The following is a 25,473-nucleotide window of genomic DNA, read 5'->3' on the forward strand; positions in this document are numbered from 1 at the left end:
AACTAAATAAATAGATCAGTGTGTTCAGCAGCTACATGTTTTTTCATCCTTTCCAATATTTATAAAATTAAACACCCAGAAAAAGCTTTTATTAAAAAACTATTTAACATAAATAGTTAATGGATTGTGTATTATTTCTAAGCTACAATTTACGTATTTATTAAAAGTAGCAATCTTTTGTACACAAAATTACCCATACATAATTTTTAAAATTAACGAGGTTTAAATGTGTATGACTCAATTAACACGTTCACGCCGGGGTGACCCACCGGTGGGTCAAGCTAGATTTTCTTATCTTGGTAGCGCACCGGAGTAAAAACTGGTAACAATAAATTTCATTTTTTAGTTTTTTTCCGGGAATAATAAAAATCCATAACTACCAATTGTTTTTAACGGATGCAATTTTTATATTGAATTGCTTCTTCGCCGTGATAAATTTCCTTACATTGAATAGTTATTGTTGAGAATAGATTAACTCCTACCGAATATTATCTAATATTGAAATAGTTCTTCTACCAGTATTTTTTCTTTTCCTGTACGAGTATTTTCACTTTTCCCAGCGTGAACGTGTTAAACCTAGTTTTAGCATCAATAAGTAATAACTTATTTTTATGGAATAATAAAATGTTTTTGAACAATTTAATAACAGATTTTCTGTATTTTCACGATAATCCACTGTTCGGGAACTCTTTTATTAGTTAATCTAAAATTTTAAAACTTCCTAGCAAGTACATACCTGCCAACTCTTCCGGATTTTCCGGAAGATTTTATTTTCATATTTAAATTGGTAGCAATACTCAGGTTATTCCAATTAACCTTTTGAATTATAATGATAATTATAGATGAGTCTGACCACCACTACATATAAATAATTACAATAGATATATCAAAACATAATAAACTTTACGCAAGCAAATTTCAACGGGATCAAAATATAAATATATTTTTGAATCAGATTGATTTTCGGTTATTGTTTTACAACCACTCTGAAAGTCCATTCTCGGAAGGAGTGAAAGTTGGCAGGTATGCAAGTACATTCCTATACGATGTTTTTGGACAAATTTATAATTTTACTTTAAAACAGCAACGTATGTGAAACGCACTTTGATCTTGATGATGTAATGTTTAGCATAGATAATCTTAACATAATATTTAGCATATACGTAATTTTTAAGATTAACGAGATTTAAATGTGTTTAACGCAATTAAGCCTAGTTTCAGCATCAATAAGTAATAACTTACTTCTATGGAACTTATTTTTATGGAATATTAAAATGTTTTTAAATAATTTGAAAACAGATTTGTACGTATGTGAAACGCACTTCGATTTTGATGATGTAATATTTTGCGTAGAACTTGCGTATTTGAACTTATGAACTTTCAGCAGTATATTTAGCTTAAGGTGCGTGTTCCTGTGTCACATGAATGGATTGAAGCAGAAGCTTCATAAATTGCCAAGTTAATTCTTAAGTGCTATCAGACATTTCAATGAACTGAAAATGAATGCAAGATCAACTCATGTGGAGCAGAAAAATTAATTCTCGATAAAAAAGCAAACCTCAAGCTTCCCGCTGAAAAAAGATTTCTTTCAATCGTGAAAACGTGCACATTCTTTAGAATTTAAAAAAAGAAAAATGTCAAAGGTTAAGGTCATTAATTCAAGAACTTAAGTTTTAAAAATACATAAATTTGCTTTTCAATCTGATTCTTATAAAATTTGATGTCCGTGGAATCTTATTAACTCTTGGTGATATATTTGGGAATAATTTATATAAATTTCAAGATGGCGAAAATGTTAGCAGAACAAAAGTAAAAATAAAAAAAGTGAAGAACAAAAATGCAATTACATAAAATAAGAAGTCTGAAAAATTGACTTAGTATAAAGTTTTTTAGAAGAAAAATAGTTGACAATTCTGTGCATGTAATAGGAGCAACCAATCCCAGCTTGAGTAAGTTTCAGCATGATCTTAGTTTCCTAAAATTGTATATCTCCAAATTAAGGCAGCTATTTTATACTGAATTCTTATTCATGGAGGCTAACTGCTCCGAAATCAACAAAATATTTTTAAACTATAGACTAAATTTTGCAGATTTTTGATTAAATTTGCCAACTTTTTAAGAGGTTCTAAATAGCGTAATTGTACTAAACTGAACTTTTATGCTAGCAGCTAGCTGGGGTGCAATTGTAAGAAAGTTGCATTTCACATAAGTCTTTGAATTATTTAGAAGTAATGGTGGGTAAAAACCCTATAAATCGAATTTGCTAAACCAAGAATCATATATTTAAAGACTACTACCACTATAAAATATTTATCCACAGTCCCAAGCAAGTTGGCAACTCTGCTTATACGCTGATAGTTATTTTATATCCATGAAAAAATAATACGATAAAAAAAATTTTACGAAAATTATTAAAGAATAATTTGTTCTTAATACTTACAGAACAATCAATTGGGATTTAGTAAATTGTAGATCCTGTTCTATTTCGCAATGCTTCACTTCAAACTTCCATTTAAGGTTTAACTTTTCAGGAACTGAAAATTAAAAATAATGCTTTTACAGACATATATTTCTAGCTATTTATAGTAACGTATTAAAAGCAAATAGTTATAAAATACGACAAGCCTTAAAACATCTTAATTTGAGTAATTAATGCTTTGAGGTAAACAAATATGAAAGAATTTTTAATTATCTAGATCAGTGGTTACAAACTGGCGGCCCTCGAGGCCTTTTTTATAGGACCGCGAATTAAAATACATTAGTTGTCATTTTTTGTGGACTATTTTCGTAAAAATCTATGCGTTCACGTTCACTAGTTCCGTATAGTGAGTATTAGTTCTTTTTACACGATCACTAGTTCCGTATAGAGAGTATTAGTTCTTTTTACACGTTCACTAGTTCCGTATAGTGAGTATTAGTTCTTTTTATACGATCACTACCAGCTGAATATCAGTGGTTATACTGTATGTATCACTGAAAAGTGGTAATCGACAAAGATAAAATCAAAGTTAAATTTTCTTATTTAAGCAACCATTTTAGTTCTTAAAATTCACAATAAGTTTACTTCAAGAAACAAGATGTTACCATTGGGTAAAAATATTATATTTTCAGCGAAACTAGTTGCGTCTTGCTACCACTTGATCTGTATTATCGACACAAACTCTTAAGATGAATTTTGTCTAGTCCCGAAGCGAGATCGGCAGCTAAAAGTGCTAAACCTCTTATCTGCTAATTAAATAAAAAGAAAACATTCCCGCAAAATCCCGCTATGGTTCATAGAGGTTAAGGCTTCACAATTTTGTGACCAACGGCATGATTGGGGCAATAGGGGCAGCACAGCGCACAGACAACCTTTACTTCCGAGCAGAGCCTGACAAAGGCAGGGGCATAAGGGCAGTTGCCCCTGGCCCCACATCAGAGGGGGCCTCCAAATCGAATTGAAAGTTTATTTTAGGCTTCATTCATTAATGTACTTTTTTTTAAACAAAATATTAGTACAGTATAAAATCTGCCAGTTTTATGTTAGCTTCTTCATTAATGTATCGTATGAACACAATAAATCTATATTTTGAAAATCCATGGCTTTCTAGTGCGGAATTCAGCTAAATGTTTACAATTACGATGGAAAAATTTGGCCTGTATTTTTACATATAGCAAAAGATATTTTTACAAAAATACAGGCTTCTGATTGGCTTAAGTGAGTCATCGTAATTGCGAAAATTTAGCTGTATTTCGCTCTAACGTCAGCAAGGATATGAATTTTTCGCAGCTAGATGACAAAGTCAGCAATCAGAAAACTGCATTCGGTATGATGGGCAAAGAATTGTCAGAAATCAAGAAAATGAACAGAACGATATTTCGTCTGACCATTGTAGGGGTGGACTTGAATTGGACTTGCTATTTTAGGTTCTAGTCAACTTCTTGCTTATACATGTATAATGAGGTGAAAAATTTATATACCTAAATGAAGTTCAATTATTTATTACTGAAGTAGAGAAGCAAAGGGGGGCCCCCAAAGAAGTTTTTCCCCGGGTTCCAATTAGGCTAAATCGGGCCCTGCGTCCGAGACAAGCTGGTATTATTGATCTGAATCTGGGGGCTGGCTTCAAGCCGCCATTATGGATCGAACCAAAGTTCTTCACAATGACAATTAAGTGCCTTAACCATGAGCCATCGCAACTGCTGTTAAATACAGGTATATAAAACCTGACTCTTAAAATATGTAATAATTGCGTATTCGCCACAATCAATAACATTTTGTTGTCCGAGTATAGTTTTTATATATATTGTTGGATAAGTGAATTTTTTTAATAATCTAAAAATGTAAAGTTACCGGAAAATGCAATAAATAATAAAAATAAAATAGTAACACGTCGGTACGAGCCTTTCAGTAGTTCCCATACGAAAAACGGATAGTTAGCTAATTTAGAACGAAACAATAATAAAAATGAGAAAACAAATTTTATTGTCTGTCGTGTTTCTCGTGTTAAAATCATTTTGAATAGTTATACATGAAAAGAGCTGTAAAACAACTATTAAAGCTCAAGGAAAATTTCTTTTGAATAATCTTTTCATTGTTCCAATACTAAATTTTGAAATTTTTTGGCCAAGGTGTTTTGATGAGCTACGAAAATCATAAACTGGTTTATTTATTGATGAGGAAATCTAAAATAGTAAAATGTCGGCAATTATTCTGTCACCACAGGTAGTAAAAGATGTCTGATAAGAAATTTTAAAGACAGAAAAGTAATTCAAATGGCTAATTTGTTCATTTTGCTAGTTGCTCAAGTCAATAATTATTTTCCTCGATGTATTTATATTCGTTTTAATTATATGATGACAAATATTTGTGTTTTTATTAGTATGATTGGAATCTAATTTTTTATTTCAGCAGTTAATAAATTTAATTTTTCCAAAAAAGAAAAATAAGTATCTGTTGCCATTATTTTACTTTATACTATGACACAATATTATTCTGCTTCGCGCCAGTTTCTTTGTTGAGTAGGAAATAAATAGTAAAAGCATTGAAATCTTTGTGAAAGAATATAAAATGTGTCACGTAAGAGAATTCATACTTGACGGACTTGGCTTATTCGAAATAAAAAGGAAAGAACAGTTTCTAACATAATCAAATGTCGCGTTTCAACAGCCAATAAGGATGGATATGAAATTCGACTGTACTGGGTGACAAAAACGAAAATAAGTACTCTACGTACTCCAGGTACAGCAGATAAACTTCATTAAGAGCAAAATTTAAAAAAAAAAATAAAAAAAAAAACGAGAAAAGCAGATGAATTATTGTAGCACATCGAGGTCGAGGGACCAGTAGCTTCATAAAGAACTCCCCGAGGTGATTTAATTTAAAGCAAAATGTAATATCGACTTTATATATGATAATTTTACTTACTTATTTGCACCAGGTGGCTAATATCTTCCCTTGTACATGGGGATGGTGTACATATACCAAGCTTCACTGATACTACATGTAAGTTATGCAACATCGTTGCAATATAGGTGATAACCTGTTCATAGATAAAATAAATAATAAAATTTCTTGAATCTCAAATCGAAATTGTTAATATAAAGTTTAAAATTAATTTAGCCATTTTGAATAAGTCAAACATAAATCGAAATCTATTAAGATAACTGTGATGTTTTTCAGTCACCCCAGAGACTCCTGAATAATTTATTGTTTATTGTTTTTAACTTGTCTATAATAATTTCATGATGAATATGGGTCTTCTGCGCGGCCCAGGTGCCCAGCTTTTGTCAAATAAAGTTAAAAAAAACTGTGATGTTTTGCCATTTTTTTCTCTCAAGAACTCCATTTTGCTCCCCAAACTTTATTTTTTGTCATGTATCAGGGGTCTGTTTAGAAGAAATTTGGGTCCGTTAACGGACCCTTCACAAAATATCTTTTCATAAAAACGGACCCTTCACAAAATATTTTAACTTAAAAACGGACCCTTCACAAAATGATTTTTCTTTTAATCGGACCCTTCACAAATTTGTTTATCTTCATTATTATTTTGTTAATCGAATAAACCCTTTCCAGGGCAGAAAACAAGAAAGATGGATGTAAACGAATTAAGTTTTGTCTTCGGCAGACGATTCTTCCATTATTCGTCCGAAATTAATATTCTGCGTTCAGCAGTATAGGCTAAATACCAAATATTTGTATGTTGCATCTCTAATTTAGAAGCAGCAATTGTTGTTTATTTTTTAAAATTTAATTTTTTTAATTATAATTTTACAGTGTTGAGCATAATCTTGTATGTCTTTACAATTTAAAAACTCCTTGAAAAAGTTTTTTTTTGCAATAACGGACCCTATTTGCACAAATTCATAAAAGCGGACCCTGGTTGAAAGAATGTGAGTAATTTTTTCACAATTTCACGAAAAACGGACCTTTCACAAAATGTCTGGACAGACCCCTGTGTATGTTTCTTAGTCTAATTTCAGGATGAATGGGAAAAGGGCCGTAAGGCCTCAGACGCCCAGCTCCACTACAACGAACGGTGATGTTTAAATATATTAAAACTATTGCGTAATTAGTTATTTCCCTATTAAAATTATCATAAGCAGAATGCTAGAAATTTCGGCTTGGCGGACATTACTTACTAACTTTAGGAAAAGAAATGTTGATATTAAAACCATGACGCGAGCACTTTTTACATTATCAAGAAGGATACCGACCTTTTAAAAGACTCAATGCTCATTACTATATGTATTTTCCGTGGCAATACGAACAAACTCAGTGCCTGCCACCGGTGACCCCCATGGCATTCAACGTGTTAAACTTAGGATATTATTCATTAGGAAACCTCATTCCATTAGTCAGATCTCTAACAACTTTATCTGGAAAATTTGTCTCTTTAAATAACGACTGATTACTATTAAAAAAATCTCCAGTAGATCAAATACCTTATCAATTATACCTTATCTGCCACTCCAAATGTTAAAATTTTTACCACATAATATTTAGTCTCAATGACCTTAATCAATGCTACCACTTGACAGAATCGATGAATCGGTTAGTGGCGCTTCGCGCCAAACACCGAGATAACCCCAATATCCAGCATCCAGCACCTTAATCTATTTCTTTCATTATTGTCCTGACCTAGTTGAAAGAGTCGATAGCCCTGCGGGGACTAGGTACTCTGTGATTTCCTAGAAATACCAAGACTGTAAAGGGTAAAAACTGGTAAGAAAGTATGCAGCTTTCAGAATTTTCGGTATTTTTTTTAAACATTTTATGAGAATCGGGTATTAAAACATAAACTTAGCTACCAGTAGAACAAGTTTTCCCAAAACGCGTTGAGAGTTGGCAGCTCTGTAGGCTTGAAATCATGGGTATATCCTAGCAACCTATGGTGCCTCTTAATTCACTTTGGAAACAAACTAAAATTCAAAATTATTATTTTCTGAGAAATATTTGGGAACGCCCACCATTTCAATGCGGTTAAGAATTTTCATGAGGAATTACGTTCTTTTTTTGCATTTCGCCCAGACCGAAACTTATTCAGAATTCTGAAATTTATGGAATATATCTCAAATCTCTTCTTGCAGTAACTTAGGCATCTTATTTAATTCTTCTCATAATTTAAATATTCTATTCGAAAATTATGGAGATAAGGGATAACTTGCTTGCATTTTCATGTAAATAATTTTTCAGTACACATAAAGTAAACGTGTATAATTTCTCTTTAAAAGAAAAATTTAGTTAAAGTCAGAACGCGGTTCTTTTATTGGTGAATGTTTTTGTTGAGAATAGGAATATTTTTTAATTAGAAGAACAGATAAAAAATACTTTTATGCTTGTTTTATGCCTATTTAATCTCTTGGGGACGGGTTATTCATAAAAGCATTCGTAAAAAATCAGAATTAGGATGTAAATAAATAAAAAACGGTAGCTTAAATGCAGGCGTTGCTAATTTGACAGATTTATTTTGCTTTGACTTTAATTATTGTTAGTTTAATCATATATATAATCAATGTTAGTTCAAAGTATAACTTAATAATTTTATTTTGAACTAAAGTAATGGTGAATTAAATAAATCAAACAATTATAACCCACAAATTAACCACTAAAGAACTACTTTGGTTAGCAGTTTTATCTTTTTACCCTGATTGATACGGTTTTATGCTGACACGTATTTGTGACAGTCGGCGCGAAAGGGTTAAAGATTGGTTCCTTTTTTTTAAAAGAAGGTAATGAGTGGTATCATTCGTTTTCAGAAACGAATTAATATTGTTTACTATTATGTACTAAAAATATAAACATTTATGCTGGGATGATATGAATGGTCCAAGTCTTCCTAAAGTTAACACTTAATTTAGAAATAATTTTATACCACCCAACTTTTCTGGATTTTTCGGAAGATTTTAAGTTTTTATTTATTGCGGTAGAAAAATTTATATAACCGCATTTTACTTTTGTTAAAATTAATACAATGAAAAATGATTTTGACTACCGTTACATTTACATTATTTAACTATATACGGTAGCCTGCTAGCCCTCTATAAGTGTTTATATATATGCCACCATAATGTAGCATAACACAAAATGTTTTAATACACTGTAAATTATTTCATGATGTATAGGTCAGGGACCGCTGCGCGGCCCAGGCACCCAATTTATTTTAAATAAAGAAAAGAAAGAAGTATTTACATGTGTTAAATAAATTACAGCATAACACCAGCCTCATACCTGCCAACTTTTACGCATTTGGCGTAAAATTTTATTTTTATATTTAAAGTGGTAGTAAATATATACTATTTTTTCTTTTATAAATTAAATTTTTAGATGATTTTTATCACCACTATTCTTAAAAAAATTAAGCATATATATAAATATGTGTTACTATAATGGTTGGCAGCTTAAGTCTTTTCAAATTCAGCGTATTTTTTTGCTTAAAAATGAAATTTTTATTCCATTTTAATACCACTGGGAAAAATCATAATGGAAGGAATTAAAAGTTGGCAGGTATGCAGCTTAGTATCTCAAGTGAATTGGAATTTCTTTAACTCCAGGAAAAAAAATGTTTTTTTTTTATGATACATTAAATTTTAAAAATTTTAAAGAAATCAGTAGAATAGTTTTTGAGAAATAAAAATTTAATAACGCTAGAACTATTCAACTGTTTTATTGATTAGCACTGATTCTTTGAACAAAACATGCAACTGCTACAGAGAATTGATAGATGTTTTAGATTTAGAATTAAAAATTTTTAAGGAAAATATGGAACGTATATTACGAAATTGATTAATAAAACAAAAATGTTTACCGCTATAAAATGCTGGAAACAGGTATTTTACGGGAGACCAGTCCTAAAAGTGAGACGGAAAAAAATCGCAATGTTGCCATGGGTGACTAAAAATTCAAAAGATGGTGACTTAATAAACTCATAAATTTATTATATAATAATAAAATTGGCAGCTTTAGGTAGTATTTGTTTTCTTTCTATATACAATTGAATGTGAATCGTTCGTTCGTTGTAGTGGAACTGGGCGTCTGAGGCCTTACGGCCCTTTAATTGAATGTAAATACTTGATATGTGGTGTAGCAGAGTACCTGCCTGCAAAGCGGGCATCTCACTCCTTCATCTGATGTAATGGTATAATAGCTGAGACTAAATGGCTTTGGCAAAAAAGATTCGAGTGTTGGCTGCGAAGCCTCTGCGAATTTACAGTCATATCTGAGTATTAAGTTAAGTAAAAAGCTGAAGATAACTCATAGTTTGATAATTGGGGAAAGGCATTATCGGTATACTAACATAAGGTTAGTTATCGGTAGGGTGAATGTAAATCCTAGTCCTATGTTTTGGTTGAACATTGAGGTAATCAGGCAGTGGAGTTGCTTTTATGAATGTTTCAAGCACTTGGGTGAATGTAAATACTGGATGCTGGATATTGGGGTTATCTCGGCGTTTGGCGCGAAGCGCCACTAACCGATTCATCGATTCTGTTTTGTTGTATTCTGGGAGGTCCTATATATCTTTGAAGTTGTAGTATGTTGTAACAACAAATCAAGTCCTTAAAGAAGTAAATCTTTAGTTTTGAAGGGAAAATCATCTTTGGAATGGGAAGATCCCCCTGAGTAGAGTTGTATGATAAAGTTAATAGTATTTTGATAGTATGCAGTCTGAGCATGAAAAGGCGGTAATTGGGCTGAAATTCGAATTATCATGGATTATACCAATATCGAACAATTTATTGAAATCTGATGTGGTGCATGTTTTTGCGTCGCTGTAAAATTTTGTTGTCAATTTAGCTATAAAGCAATTGATATCATCAATGTTTAAGTCTTTTCTGAGTAATCTATCGCTAATCGCCCTTGGGGCGCCAGTCATTGTGCGTAAAAATTTACCTTTGGTTGTAGATAGCTTCTTTTTTAGGTTGTTGCTTATAGTAGTTAGGGGTGGGCAAGCATACGTAAGAATTGGTCGAATCGCTTGTATATAGATAGTTCTTTTATTTGCTAGATCAAGCTTTGAATTCTTACGCAGGAGGACTTTGAGAGCAGAAAACGCTCCTCTGGCTATTTTGATTATGTCGTTTATGTGAGTACTCCAGCTCAAATTATATGAGATCGTGACGCCGAGGTATTTAACGTGTTTCACTGGTTTGATCTCAGTATTAAAGAGATAGATGTGGGGAGTATTTTGTTGTTTTTTCTTACTATTTATGATTAAGAATTGACTTTTGTCGGGGTGTAGTTTTGTGCGCCATTTGCTGCACCATGTTTCAACTACTTGTAGTTTATCTTGTAGCAGGGTAATAGCGCGTTTTGTATTCATTGACTTAGTTATGATAGCCGTATCATCAGCATATAGTGCTACAAACTCGTTTAGGTTATCATCATTAGTCGGAAAATCTGCAGTGTACAGGATGTACAGAACAGGGCCCAGAATTGAACCCTGCGGTACACCCGCGTAAATTTTTTTGTAGTCAGAATAATTATTATTTAATTTAATTCTAAATTCTCTGTTAATTAAATATGAACTTAACAGCCTTAGTATTTCAATAGAGAAGCTCATATTGTTTAATTTTACAATTAGACCCTTATGCCATACTCGATCGAACGCTTTCGCGACGTCGAGCAGGATAAGGGCCATTGTTTCATTTTTATATTTACCATTGCTAATGAATTCTAGTAGGTTAATAATTTGTTTGGTGGTAGACAAATTTTGTCTGAACCCGTACTGTTGTTTGGGTAAGTTATAAAGGTATTTATTAATTCTACTGTAGATAAGCTTTTCGTAAACCTTTGATAGCGTAGGCAAGAGACTAATGGGTCTGAAGTTACTTGGATTTGAAGTATCTTTACCCGGTTTTGGAAAGAGAATTACATCTGATTTTTTCCAGCAATCAGGAAAATAGCAGTGGTTGAAGGAGACGTTAAAGATGTTACTTAGTATTGGTATTATATTTGGAGGGGCATTCTTAAGCATCTCATTAGTAATATTATCATGCCCTGGTGCCTTTCTATTTTTTAATTTTCTAATGATATTAATTATTTCGTCATCGTTAGTATTCTGAATGCCTTGATAGAACAGGGTGTGTTCATAATTTTTTGAAATTCCTCTTTAACATACTGATCATTGTAGGGGCAATAAGGTTCGGCATTTAAAGAAAACTTGCATGGTTTTAGCAAACACGTTGATTTTATCATTTTCCGTATATACTATCGTATCGTTGTTCTTTAATGGAATGAATGTAAATAACAATATTGTTTTTGCTTTAAGTATGAATAATTTGAAGTCATAGCGGTAGTTACAATTAAAGCTATAATAAATAAATTGGAATTGCGTTTCTATCACTTTTTACATTTTTAATCGCCCGTAATAAAACCATCTCAAAAATAGATGGTTTTTTAGGTGGAATAAATCTCTACTTAACATTGCATTTTAACACCCCGCCGGGAGAAGAAGCAGTCTGATGCATGTATTGCAGGTGTTAAAAATTTTGGTAGTCATAGTTATTTTATTCTCCCCTCCCCCTCCAAAAAAAATAAAAATAAAATTTCTCTTTTACCAGTTTTTACTCTCATTTGTCTTGATATGTACCAGTTTTGTTAGCAGGGAAGCTCATCAATAATGTCTTTCATTTTTCAAAAATCAATTATTGTACATATCAAATCATGTTTTATCTTTATTTTTAATTTAAGTCTACCATTAATATTTCTAGTGTTATGTAAAAACGCCAATTTGTCATATTGAATTTTTTCATTGTTTTATTATTTCACAAGCAAACGGCTTGATTTTTTTCATGGCTACCACAATGTTTGCCAAATCAATGTTTTTTACCTTACTGTATGTAATTTAATGATGAATGGGATAGGGGCCGCTTCACGGCCCAGGAGCCCAGTTTATTTAAATAAAGAAGAATAAGTTAGCAGGGAAGCATATAAACCTCAGACCGATGGCAGCTCATTTTTGTAGTGAGGTAATCTGAACTAAAATACAAAATATTTAATTTCCTTTTATTCCAATTGCATTCCAATTACCAAAAAGAATCACCTTAAAGACCACAATACAAGACGAATGGGAAAAAGGCCGCTAACGGCCCCAGGCGCCCAGATATATTTCGATGATGATGAGGATTAGCAGGGAAGCCAGACGCGACAAAAATTCTTATAAGCGGTTGAAACTCAATTGCGTATTTTATTATCTATTAATTATTCAGCGAATGTGAACGGATTTAAGTTTTATATTATTCATATTTAAAGCAAAGACATTCATTGTAGTCGCTTTCAATTGTAAATTGCCAAAAAATATGCTAGAAAAAGTTACCAGCAGGATTCTCACGGTCTGGAAAATTATTTAAAGTGGTAGCATAAGTGAGATAAATCTAGATGTTTCAAGATTTATATTTTGATCTAAACATATGTGGGAGCAAAAAAAAAATACCTTGCGGATAATTTCGTAATTCTCAAATAAAAGTAAAATTTAAGCATTTTTCTATAGTCTTGAAAAATTTTAGGTACCCCTTATTCATTTTTTCAAGGTCGTGAGAACCTTGTACCAATTTTAATCTCTTTAAATAGAATTTTGAATTTTATTAGTCACCACTTTTTGGATTTTTAGTCAACCGTGGAAAGAGACGGGGATGCAATGAACGAATAAAAAGGTAAAATATAAAAAAGGTAACTCAATTCATTTTTTTATTGATGATTTCTTTAATTATTGAATTGTAACTACTACCACTATGCTTACGTTTCAAATTGTTCTTATTGAAACCAGAAATATTTTTACTAACTTTTTGTAAACTGATAAAAAATATGCTGTAAAAAATTGCTTATTTTAATCTCGTTCATTAAAGTTTTGAATTTTATTAGTCGCTGCATTTTGTATTTTCAGTCGTCCGAGACAGCCCTGTATGTAGAAATAAAAACAATTTCTTGACCCTAAGACAGAGCACATGGGGGTCACTTATTGTTCAGAATTTTCATCAGGGATAGAAATTAATATAAATCAAGACGGAAAAGAGAAAAAAAAATTTGTGAGGAAAACATTTCATTATGGCTTGTTTTTTAAAATTTAAAAATATCTTTTAAATACCAAGATTTCTTTCAAAGAGAAAATAAATCAATAGCTTATGAGAAAGAAAAATGAAAGCTTATTTTGTCTCACAAAAACCACTATAAATAATATGGCTTATTACCTGTTTTACATTTTTACTGTCTTACTTTCAACTCTGATTTTCTTAAAGAAAAACATGAAACATAGTATGCATACACTTTATATCTAATATATATAATTCTCTTACGTGGCTCCCAAATTTTGGCAGTATTTCTTTTCCGCCGGTGGCAACCTTTGCTTTGTTTTGTTTTCGTTACTATTTCTCTTACACGGCGAATCGACCACAATTGGGTATACTATAGCCTACGTCACAGGTTGTGTTATTCCTACTAAATTTAACCCATGAACGGCATTTTCTGCGAGCCTAACTTCAAGCCACAAATAAACAAGCGAAGTGTTTGATCGTTTAAATAGCTGCTCGCCAGATTTTATTGCATTATAAAGAAAAGTAATTGANGGCAGAAAATGGGATCAATACACTCAACATCAACTTTATGCTGATATTGACTGCAGGGAGAAAATCATCGAAATTCTTAAATATACCCTCGATGATCTGCTTGCCCCTGCGAGCACACCTGACTAATTTTATCTGGTTTTATTTTTAAACTTTCGGCTTTTAGGTTTTCTGGTTTTAAATTTCTGCTTTTAGTATTTTACTTCGGCACTTGCCGTTTCCATGACTTTATTCTCCCCTTGAACTGGCATCTTCATTATACATGGGACATTCGAAATGAAATCTTGCTCTTGGTCAAATTCAGCACCCTCTGTCTTACCTGGTGTCATCTTTGAGTGTTATCCTCTCAGTGAAACTTTGGTTTACCTTAGAACATTTTTAATCTTAGAGGCACTTAGCCTTGAAAGGGAGACACTTGAACTTTTAGTCGACTATTTTATTTATTCTACTAAGCTTATTTCAGTCTTATTTGTTTTTTAATGTGATTTTTCATATTTTACCATTTGATGTTTTACCTGACCTTACTTTTATATGTTTTTACCTGTATTTTTGACACTTTTATTGTCGGTTGATTTTATCCACTTTAATGTTTTAAGCACTTTTAATTTTTATTCCGTTTTATTTTTATTTTACTTTTTCGAGTTTGGGATTTTTCCTATGTGTTTTAATCTTTTTAATTTTGTACTTTTACTTTTCTGTAGTTTGGAAGTGTTTAGTCACGTGCAAACTGGTGAAACCCTTATCCGCAAACTCCTTCGGGGGTAGATCGGTTACTATTGGTCTTACTAAAAAGATGTTATTTTTTTTATAAAAAAAAGTTTTTATATGGATTTGAATGATTGTTTTGAATTCTTAGAATTTTGTGCGTTTGCAATGTACCTACGTTAGTAGCGAGCGAAGCGAGCTTGGTTTACGAAGCAATTTTCGGGGGTTAGCAAGCAGGGGGTTCAGCCCACTAGTTCTAAAACATTTCCGTAGTTTCAGTCATTGCTTTTCCTAGTTCTAGCAAATGTAATATATACATTTGAATAAATTAGAAATAAAAAAATTTTGTTCGTCATCGCATATAAATTATTTAAATAAATTCATAAAGGGTCAGAGGAACTAATGGCTGTGCTTCTATAAACTTTATAAAAATTTCTGCTTAAATACTCTACCACTGGGAAAAAATATTCCTCTCAAACTTCAAATGCTAGAGAGAGCATAAGTATGGCATACATACATCAAACAAAAACATGCGAATGAAAGTTTTCAACAATGAATTTATAATTTGACTGCAGAATACTTACTGAATCTGGAGCAGAAATATTGAGTAATTCCGGTACAGTTTGATGTAGTGGTGTGAATGGTTTCCACACAGGTAGAGGTGGGTGTATTTCAATAGTGCAGTACTGTCCTCTCAATTTCAATTTCGTTTCATTTACGTTGATCGCCAAGCATTCATCATAATTTCCCATGGACGTTACCGTTCCTTGCAAAAATCCCTCTGGTATGCGACCCGATGAATCAAGCACTACAAAAACAAATAGAAAAATTAATTTATGCGAAACTACATCAAAAAATTTGTTACTAACAATTGAACATCATGTCTTTACAATTAAACTTTTGTGCCTTCCAAATATTACGTAAGCCAGTTATTAGTAGTCTGGGACACATGTTCTTATTGTCAACCAAATATATGCATACTGTAAATGCAATTTTTTCCACATTTGTCTTTCCAATTTAAAAGACATTTTTTTTTATTTGAATAAAAGGGAATAACGTCTCTACTTTAGGATACTCAAAAGAAGAAACTGGAGAGTACTCAAAACAAATTTCTCAGATACATCACTGGAGCCCCCAGATCCATGAGAATGAAAGATCTAAGAAGAGATTTAAAAATCAACAAAGTAGATGCGCATATAGCTGAACTATGTGCAAGTTTCTTCAGAGATGCACTCTCCTGTGATACATGCAACTACTTTAAAAACTTTGATTTTAAGCTAATCAAAGACAATATAAAATATAGCCCGGCCACCGCCTTTTTCCTATCCGATGGAGTTTTGTCCCGTAAATTTTGTAAATAATTGCAAATACTTGCATATATTTTTGCGCATGTATTATCATGCATTTTTCATTTTCTCTGAGGCTATGTGGCTACTGTGCACCTGAGAAGTTCGGGGGTAATACCTCGAAGAGAGGCGAGGCAGTCTGCCACAAAAACCTCTTCTCTCTCTTAAATTTGTTTGTTTAATCTCGCTACTTAATTTTAATTTTCACCCAGTAAATATTACTGAACCCCAATTTCACCATTCATTTGCGCTTCGGCGATTTTTTATTTATTCCCACTCACATGAATTAGTTAGAGCCCCTAGTGGGGCTGATGCTAAGATAACCACCACATATGAGCATGGCTCTACTTTAGGATCTCGCGGAGCCATTCCTAATTCTCCCCAAGCCTCATAATTTTAAAAAATAAAATTTTTCATACAACTTTTATTTAAATTTGAAATGAGTTTTCTTTTTTTGGATAAAAGGGATTAACGTAGATTCTTTAAAATCTTGCTTAGCCAATGTTCCCCTAAATCTATAATTTTCAAAAATGCATTTTTTCCACATTTTTTTTTTTCAATTTAAAAGGGTTTCTTTGAATAAAAGAGAAAAACCTAGGTACTTAGGATATTGCGAAGCCATTTTTAATACTCTCCTAGGACAGATAATTTTAATAAATAACTAAAAATACTGGTAACTATAACATTTATAATTAAAAAAGCAATCTTATAATTAAACTACAACGTTATATAAACAATAATCCTTTGTTCTAAAATTCATTTATTCTTTTTAATTTATTAATCACCGAAGTCAAGCATCACTGGCTGCGGTCAGTGTGCGTGTGGGTGACCACTTGGATCAGTCTGCGTAGGGAACGAGGGGGTGCGGTATTGGTCCTCGTTAAAGTGTGCTACCGTAAGGTGCTTGACTTCGCGTGCAGGTCGTCGGGCTACCGAAGCGGGGGTGCCATCCCCTCAGCAGAGGATCAAAATTGTGATGGCATGTCTTCGGATCATCCTCCGGGATGTTTCCCAGACCGTCGCCAATAGCCCATTGTGCAGCTCTATTGCGACGTAAATTAACAGCAGCAGCATCAAAGCTAAAAGTGAAACAAATCTGGAAAATATGATCCCTCAAGATTAGTCAAAAACCGAAATTTAGTACCAATATTGTTTTCTGTTCTATATTTGAAGTTAAGGAAAAAAAATTATGAAATTAATTGCTGAATTATGTAAGCGGGATAAATATTTCACATTAATCTTCTAATATGTCTAAGGCTTAATTATATATAGAGCTTAATTTCATCCTAAGTTCAGGTGTTAAGTAAATTAAGGAACTAAAATATATTATTATTTTAATACGAAGCTATTCATTATTAAAAAAAAACTTCTATCTTCTATAATTTATCCTCGACCGATAACATTTGTAAGAAGCATAGTTCTTATCTGCCTAATTAATTATTTTTTTTCAATGCCGTTGTTGACGTCATGTAATTTTATTTTCATTCCGTGAGCACTTAATCTAGTCGATTAATAAGATTACAATTTTTTTCTTTTCGTTCTTTTTTTTATGGTAAATACAATTTTCTTTCTATATAAAAATATTATGTTTTAATTTTATTTGGAGGTAAAAAGAATTTTCTTGAAAATGAAGCTAAAACTTATAGTAAATATATGCGTGCAGGTATAAACGTAATTATAAATTTAGGTTTCTACAAAACATAATTTTTAGTTAACATGACGTTTAAAAGCATTCGAATTGCTTTTAGAAAAATATAAGGTAGAAATATTATTTTTATTAATTTTTTTTCAATTTTGTCGACACAGCTAAAAACCAAATTTCTTACTTTTTGGTACTTTAAATAAATGCAAATCACTAAAAGTTTTGTTTAACACGTTCAAGCCGGGGTGACCCACCGGTGGGTTACGCTAGATTGTCTCATCTTGGCAGCGCACCGGAGTAAAAACTGGTAACAATAAATTTCATTTTCTAGTTCTTTTCCAGGAATAATAAAAATTCATCTACCAATTGTTTTTAACGGATTCAATTTTTATATTGAATTGCTTCTTCGTCGTGATAAATTTCCTTACAGTGAAATGTTATTGTTGAGAATAGATTAACTCCTCCCGAACATTATCTAATATTGAAATAGTTCTTCCACCAGTATTTTCTCTTTTGCCGTGCCATTATTTTCACTTTTCCCGGCGTTAACGTGTTAAGATAACAAGTTATATTCAAATCCCGAGAAATATGAGGTATTTGAAAATGTATGAAAAGGAGCTAAGTCAAATTTTGTTATTTTTATGCATGTATTTTAATGTGACAGCGTTACTGTGACTTAATGTACCAATGTGGACCTCTCACTTTCAATTATCTGTAGATCAAACTATGGGAACCATATTTCCCGGATTGCGGGTACCCCTTACAATTTGGGAGTCAAAAAACCGAATCCGTAGAAAAAAAGGCATGTTTATTCAGAGAAAGTACGTTACTGTGTCTGATTTCGGAACTTAAAATATCCTGTGCACTAATTAATTAGCATATTTGAGGTCACACCTACGAGCCATTAAGATTCCTCAAAATTTATTCAGGGTGGTCCAATTTTTTTTTTTTTGGGGGGGGGGGACACTGCACATCACCAATATATTTTTTCAGTTAGTACTCATTAGTATGTATTCACAGACAGATATACCTTTGTGGTTCACAGTTAGCAAAGAAGTATTGACTGTTAAAATTATACTATAAAATAGCCTTATTTCGAATGTTTTTGAACGACCGTTGAACTTCGATGCTAAGGTCCACTAAAAGTATTTATGACTTAATAGTTAGATTTAAATAAGAGAATGACTTTTAAAAAGGAAGAAAGAAAAAGAAGGAGCTTACTGACTTCAACTTTTTTAATTTATAAAATGATTGATACAGAAGCTCCCTTGTCTTCTGCATTGCGTTCAAAATTACAAAACTACGGATTTTAGCTCAATTGCGTTGGTTTGCGTTCAAAATTATAAAGCTACGGAACATCAGTAATAAAAAAAGTAATAAAAATTCAATAAAATCTTAAAACGAACTCGTTTATGGCAAAATCGCTATCGAACATTAGTTGTCGTAAGCCCAAAAATTGGGTCGGCTGTTCAACGACGGTTATGAAAATGAAATAATACTACAAACAGCGAAAGGAATTACACTTATAATAACTGTTTATGCGTTTTCTGAAACTGGCAAATGGTGACCAATTTTATTCAAACGTACTTCAATAGAGCTGACGTTATTAACAAATGGAAACCCATAATAAAAGAAGTAAAATAATTTACCATGGACTCTTAAAATTGGTGATAATTGTACCTTCCACGACCTTCGAACGGTTTCAGCTACATAATTTGAATATAATAATATCGTAACTGCTTTCTTGCAGGAAAAAAAGATTTAAAATGATATATTTATTAATAATATGATTAATATATACTAATATATATTTCTTGAATTTTATGTGCGATTTGCACTAAGTAAAGCTAAAATGAATTATCATGAGTGCCCTTTGCATTGAATTTTCAATGATTTTTTAAGCAATAACATCCTTTTATTTACCTTTGAAATTATGATATATTCATAAGCGATTGATTATTGTATTTAATACAATAGTACTTTTAATACAAAGAAAGCATATAGTTGCCAATTTTAGCACTTTCACGGAAGATATTTTTCTGCGGTATTTGTGGAACTAAATTCCGATAATACCGCAGCAATTAGTTTATTTTTGCAATCATTTATAAACATAAATACATAATTATCAGAGTGTTTATATGTCTTATTAATTTATGTATCCGGAAAGTTAAAACATTTTCAAATCACATTCAATAACATAAGTGACAATTGGGCAGCTATGTAAAAAAAGGAAAAGAACTTAGCCAAAGAACAGAGAAAGCATGTAGTTTCCAATTTTAGCACTCTCACGGAAGATAGTTTTCTGTGGTATTTGCGGAACCATATTCCGATAATACCGCAACAATTGGTTTATTTTTGCAATCACTTATATAAACTTAAATACATAATTATTAGAGTCTTTATATGCTTTATTAATTTATGTAGCCAGAAAGTTAAAACATTTTCAAATCACATTCAATAACATAAGTGACAGTTGGCAGCTACATAGAAAAAGAACTTAGCCAAGGAACAAAGAAAGCATGTAGTTTCCAATTTTAGCACTCTCAGGGAAGATATTTTTCTGTGGTATTTGCGGAACCATATTCCGCTAATACCGCAGCAATTGCTTTATTTTTAAAATCATTTATAAACATAAATATATAATTATCAGAGTGTTTATATGTTTTATTAATTTATGTATCCAGAAAGTTTAAACATTTTCAAATCACATTCAATAACATAAGTGACAGTTAGCAGCTACATAGAAAAAGAACTTAGCCAAGGAACAAAGAAAGCATGTAAGTGCCAATTTTAGCACTCTCACGGAAGATTTTTTTTCCTGCGGTATTTACGTAACTTAATTCCGTCAATATAGGCAGCTACGTAGAAAAATAACTAAGCCTTGTTGCAGAGCTTTGTTCAATATTTTATTAACATTTAATCTAAAACACTAAAGTCAAGAGGCTACTTGCGAATTAACCAGAATGTTTTAGTAGAAAATATAATTGCTCTACCTTCAAAAAGTTTTACCTGATGTAGGTTCTGAAAAACGTAATCCTCCAAAATTAAGAAAGCAGTGGCACTATTGTGGGAAAAAATGTTTTAATGAATCCGTTACTAGATTATTAATGAAGACGGTTGGAAAAATTTTTCAAATTTAAAACACACAATTTTAAGTAAAGGAGAAATATCAAACTAAAAAAAAAAAGATGACTATATACCATAGTTTTCTACCTACAAAACTCTTAAAAATCTGGGCATTTCTTAATTTCAGAGGTATAAATGATTAAAGAATGAATTAAATCTTTTACTTATAAGTTAACTCGTATGACGTAAAATGAAGCAACGCAATTTGGCGATTTAATTTCAGACTGGGGATTCATTTCGATACCATTCCATAATAAAATTTTTTAATCAGTTTTTAAGCTCTTTTTTATTGATCAAATGGCATGAAAATCTACAATTGGTTTAAAAAATTTGAAAATTCTGAATATGTAAAAAATTTTATACCTTTACAATTCAAAATTATTTCATCATTAACAAATTAATTAATAAAAATTACTTAATTCATCTAAATTTCACCTTACATTACATATTTGACTTTAGGCTTAGGGTTTATAACTTTTTGCGAAAGAACTATTGTAATTTTACCAATCATTCAAAAGATATGAACAGAAAGACACATTAAAATAATATTAGAGTAAAAAATTTTTGAACCGTTATAGCGGTGAAATTATAACAGCCAACATTTTAAAACTTTGTCAATTCCCCCTCCCCCTTATCCTTGGGACCCTTATTTTAGGGACCTATCTGCATAATAAATCCAAATGTGATGAAAAATGGTATCTACAGAAAAAGTACGTTTTTCGTCCTAATAAGGATATTCCTCCACAGTTACATTTAACTGTTATACATATTTTAAGAGATTGCTTTGAGACATTATAAAAATACTTTACAGAATGAAAATCTGACTAACCGTTAAAAAGTTAAAAGTGTAATCCTCTTTGTTCTTTTTTTTTTTTGGCTGACAGTTTAAGGACATTGCAAAAAGAGGCAAACAATTAATGCTTTCATAATGTTTATCCAATTTTGCAAGATAAAAGAATGAATATCTTAGTAATAACTGTAATATTAAAGAAACACTACAGTTATTTTCATAACGTTGAGTTAAGGCATTAAAATTTAGATGTAGTTCACATCTAAATTGTAATGCCTTAACTCATAAGAAAATCATTGTTTTTATTTGAAGTTTCTCTAATTTTAAAACATAAATGAAGGAATAATTTTCAAATGACTATGATATTCACGAGACACTACATTAATGCACATAGCGTTGAAGGCATTGCACTAGAATGTAAACTATCAAAAACAATAAATGCTTTCAAAACGTTTAATTAACTTTGCAATATATTTGAAGGATATTTTAATACTGTAATATTGAAGAGAGACTTTATTTACATACATAACTTTAACTTAAAGCATCGCAATTTTAGTTAAATTATCCATAAAAATCAATGCTTTCATAGAGCTTACCTAATTTTAAATCACAAATAAGGGAACATTTTTCTAATAGCTATGATATTAAAGAGACGCTATATCAGGGGGACCGGAAAGTAATACCGTTTCGATGCATTTGATATTTATTATCAAGATTTTATTTTTAATCAATAATGTCTTCAGCCTCGTTAGCAACAACTTTTCAATGCCGGATCGAAAATGAATCGAAAAAATATATTGGTTTTTAAGACTAAGAATATTTAATGCGCCGAGACGACATTACTTTCCAGTCCCCTCAATATTTATGCACATAGCGGTAGAAGGCATTTTAATAAGATGTAAACTAGCTTCAATGCATGAAAACTAATGATGAATGCTTTTATAAAGTTGATCTAACTTTACAACATAAATGAAGTAATATCCAACAAATAACTTTAATATTAAAGAAACACTACATTTATTTTATATCCATAACGTTGATTTAAAGTATTGCAATAAAATGTAAACTATCAATGCTTTCATGATGCTTTTTTTTATCCAATTTTAAAACATAAATAAAGGACTATCTCACTAAAGTCTGTGATTCTGAAGAAAAACTACATTTATATGCATATATTTGATTGAAGCATTGTAATTTATATGTAAATTATCCATATAAATCAATTCTTTCAAGAAGATTATCTAATTTTAAAACATGAACGAGAAGGAACATCTTTTCATTAACTATTATAGATAAGAGACACTACATTTATACACATAACGTTGATTTGCGGCCATGTAATTTGAATGCAAATTATTTATATCAATTCATTCTTTCATAAAGCTTATCTAATTTTAAAATGCAAATGATCATAAATAACACTGTTATTCTAAAGAGGAAGTTATTATTTTCCTGTTTTGATTCGAAATTTTTCTTTGCTTTTGCGTCATTACTTAGTACCTTAAACATTTTTCAATCTCAAACTTAAAGTAATTGTTTGTTTACTTTACTAATATATTTTTCAACTCTTTGACGCAAATGGGACACCGATATCCCATGTATATTTTTTTTCTAACGCTCTAATTAGAAGCAAAAATATATACGATTGCAAAAATAAAAACGATAATTTTTATTTATAAGAATAGTTACTAAAAAACCTGTTAGATTATCGGAATTATATTTGTACTAAAATATAAAATCCAAAAATAACTAGTTTGAAAAAAATCTTTTTCATCTATAATAAGTACATTTCATCTTATAAATAAGTACAATAAGTAAGATTGCAAATAAGTACAAATTTGAAAAACTATTGTTTGGAAATAAACAGATTTTAGAAGATTTTATCTTTAAAGCAGAAAAAGACAGCAGTGTTTCATGCTGTACTTCTTTACCACAAATTATTAAAATGCTAAATATAATTTTTTTCACTTACTTTGAACTAAACAAGTACTAAATAATGAAAAAGTATGAAAAATATTTTTAGTAAAATTCAGCGTCAATGCGTAGAACCTGCCTTTTTAGTGGCTAAAGTGTTAAATTACATTCCTTTATGCAAATACTACACTAACTATGCAAATACTAATATGCGTTTATGCAAATACTACATATTAAGTACGTTATTAGATGTACACTGAAGAAGAAGAAAAACTTATTTTCTATTTGTATTGAAATTTTTTTTTATAAAACTTAAATTAGCAACATTAAAAGAATTAGAAAAGCTTTTATTAAATATGAAATAGGAAAATGTTTTTTTTTTAAATTTTTATACTGATATTGTATATATAAATATTATTGAATTGAGTAAATTTTTTTCTAAATATTACAAACTATAAAAGCCTTCATTAAGTTTAATTTCGAAGCATACTTTTATAAAACTTAAATTAGCAACATCAAAAGAATTAGAAAAGCTTTTATTAAATATGAAATAGGAAAATGATTTTTTTTTAAATTTTTATATATTGTATATATAAATATTATTGAATTGAGTACATTTTTTTCTAAACATTACAAACTATAAATGCTTTCATAAAGTTTAATTTCGTGGCAATGGAAGAATCAATAATTAGGTATTTTTAATCTAAAAAAATAAGTATAAACTATATTAAAGTACGAAAACTTTTGCAAAGTTAAACATAGTGAAAACTTTTAGAAAATAAAGTTTAATAGAAATAAAAAATCATTAGTAATAGGTTTGTTATTCTAAATATTTGACATAAGAACACTAAGGAATTGCATATATTATTAAATATAAACTCTTAAACAATGGAAACTTTTATAAATTTTTGTATGCAACATAATGTATTAAACTGTGGCATTATCAAATATTAACTTAGTTATGACATCATTAGATATGACATTAGATGATAAATTAACTATGGATACTTTTATTAAACTTAAATTCGTAGCATAAACGATCCTTAATAAGACTAGTATTATTCTAAAAAAATATATGATGTTTTTGTACTTCGATTTTAATTTTTTTCGTTATTGTTTTATCTTATCCTTGTACATACGTCTCTTCAAATCTCTAGCTACATTTTTAAAAAAAAATTTACCTTACATTATAAACTCATTAAAAATACAAATAACATAAAAATTGACTTATAAACAAATCAATTAATAAGTCATGTAAATTTTATAAACGCAATTTCCTCTAAAAATATAGTTTCCGCATAGAATGAGAATACAGGTAGTTCAGTTATTCAAAAGTTCTTTTATTCTTTTTACCTCAGGGGTTTGCACGATTGAGAACTACTTTAATCAAGGTCGGTCCTAAGAGCTTTTCCAGAATATTGATTTCTTAAAAGTAGTAAATTTTAATGGACAAATAAATGTAATGTTTGGGTCTTTACTGTAATAATTGCAAAGTTTAACCCACATAGCCAGGGCTGCTATTTATGTGGAGAAGATGAAACGCTGGTAATAACAATATTCACGGCCTTCTTATCAGGAAGAGTAAATTATTTGTGACAACCACTCTTCTCTTATCACTTAGAAAAATTTCGTAAAATATTTGAATTTTCATGAGTAAATATATCACGTATTGTAAATAAATGATAGTAATCACAAACAGTTTAATTTTCCCGAAAAAAAATCAAAAATAATTTTTTTCCATTCACTTTTTCTGGATCAATCGCAACCTTACGAAGCTTTCCTAACTTATATTCGTGCAATGTATGCACATACATGCATACAATGTATGTATATATATATATATATTATATGATGTATGTATATATATAATGTATGTATGTATAATATATATATATATAATCTAAGTATATATA

General features: G+C 30.6%; 1 protein-coding gene across 1 annotated transcript in view; it reads right to left on the minus strand.

Moving 5' to 3' along the window:
- The window catches only part of LOC107448262 (nose resistant to fluoxetine protein 6), a 100,763-nt gene that overhangs the window by 40,869 nt on the left and 34,421 nt on the right, over window positions 1-25,473 (minus strand). The window contains exons 2-4 of the mRNA XM_043052372.2: window positions 15,327-15,550; window positions 5,408-5,522; window positions 2,441-2,534 (exon numbers count right to left, since the gene is read on the minus strand). Coding sequence (XP_042908306.2) covers window positions 2,441-2,534; window positions 5,408-5,522; window positions 15,327-15,550 — 433 coding nt within the window. The remainder of the gene's footprint in view (window positions 1-2,440; window positions 2,535-5,407; window positions 5,523-15,326; window positions 15,551-25,473) is intronic.

The sequence above is a fragment of the Parasteatoda tepidariorum genome, chromosome 10 (genome assembly GCF_043381705.1).
Source record: "Parasteatoda tepidariorum isolate YZ-2023 chromosome 10, CAS_Ptep_4.0, whole genome shotgun sequence".
Classification (NCBI taxonomy): domain Eukaryota; kingdom Metazoa; phylum Arthropoda; class Arachnida; order Araneae; family Theridiidae; genus Parasteatoda; species Parasteatoda tepidariorum.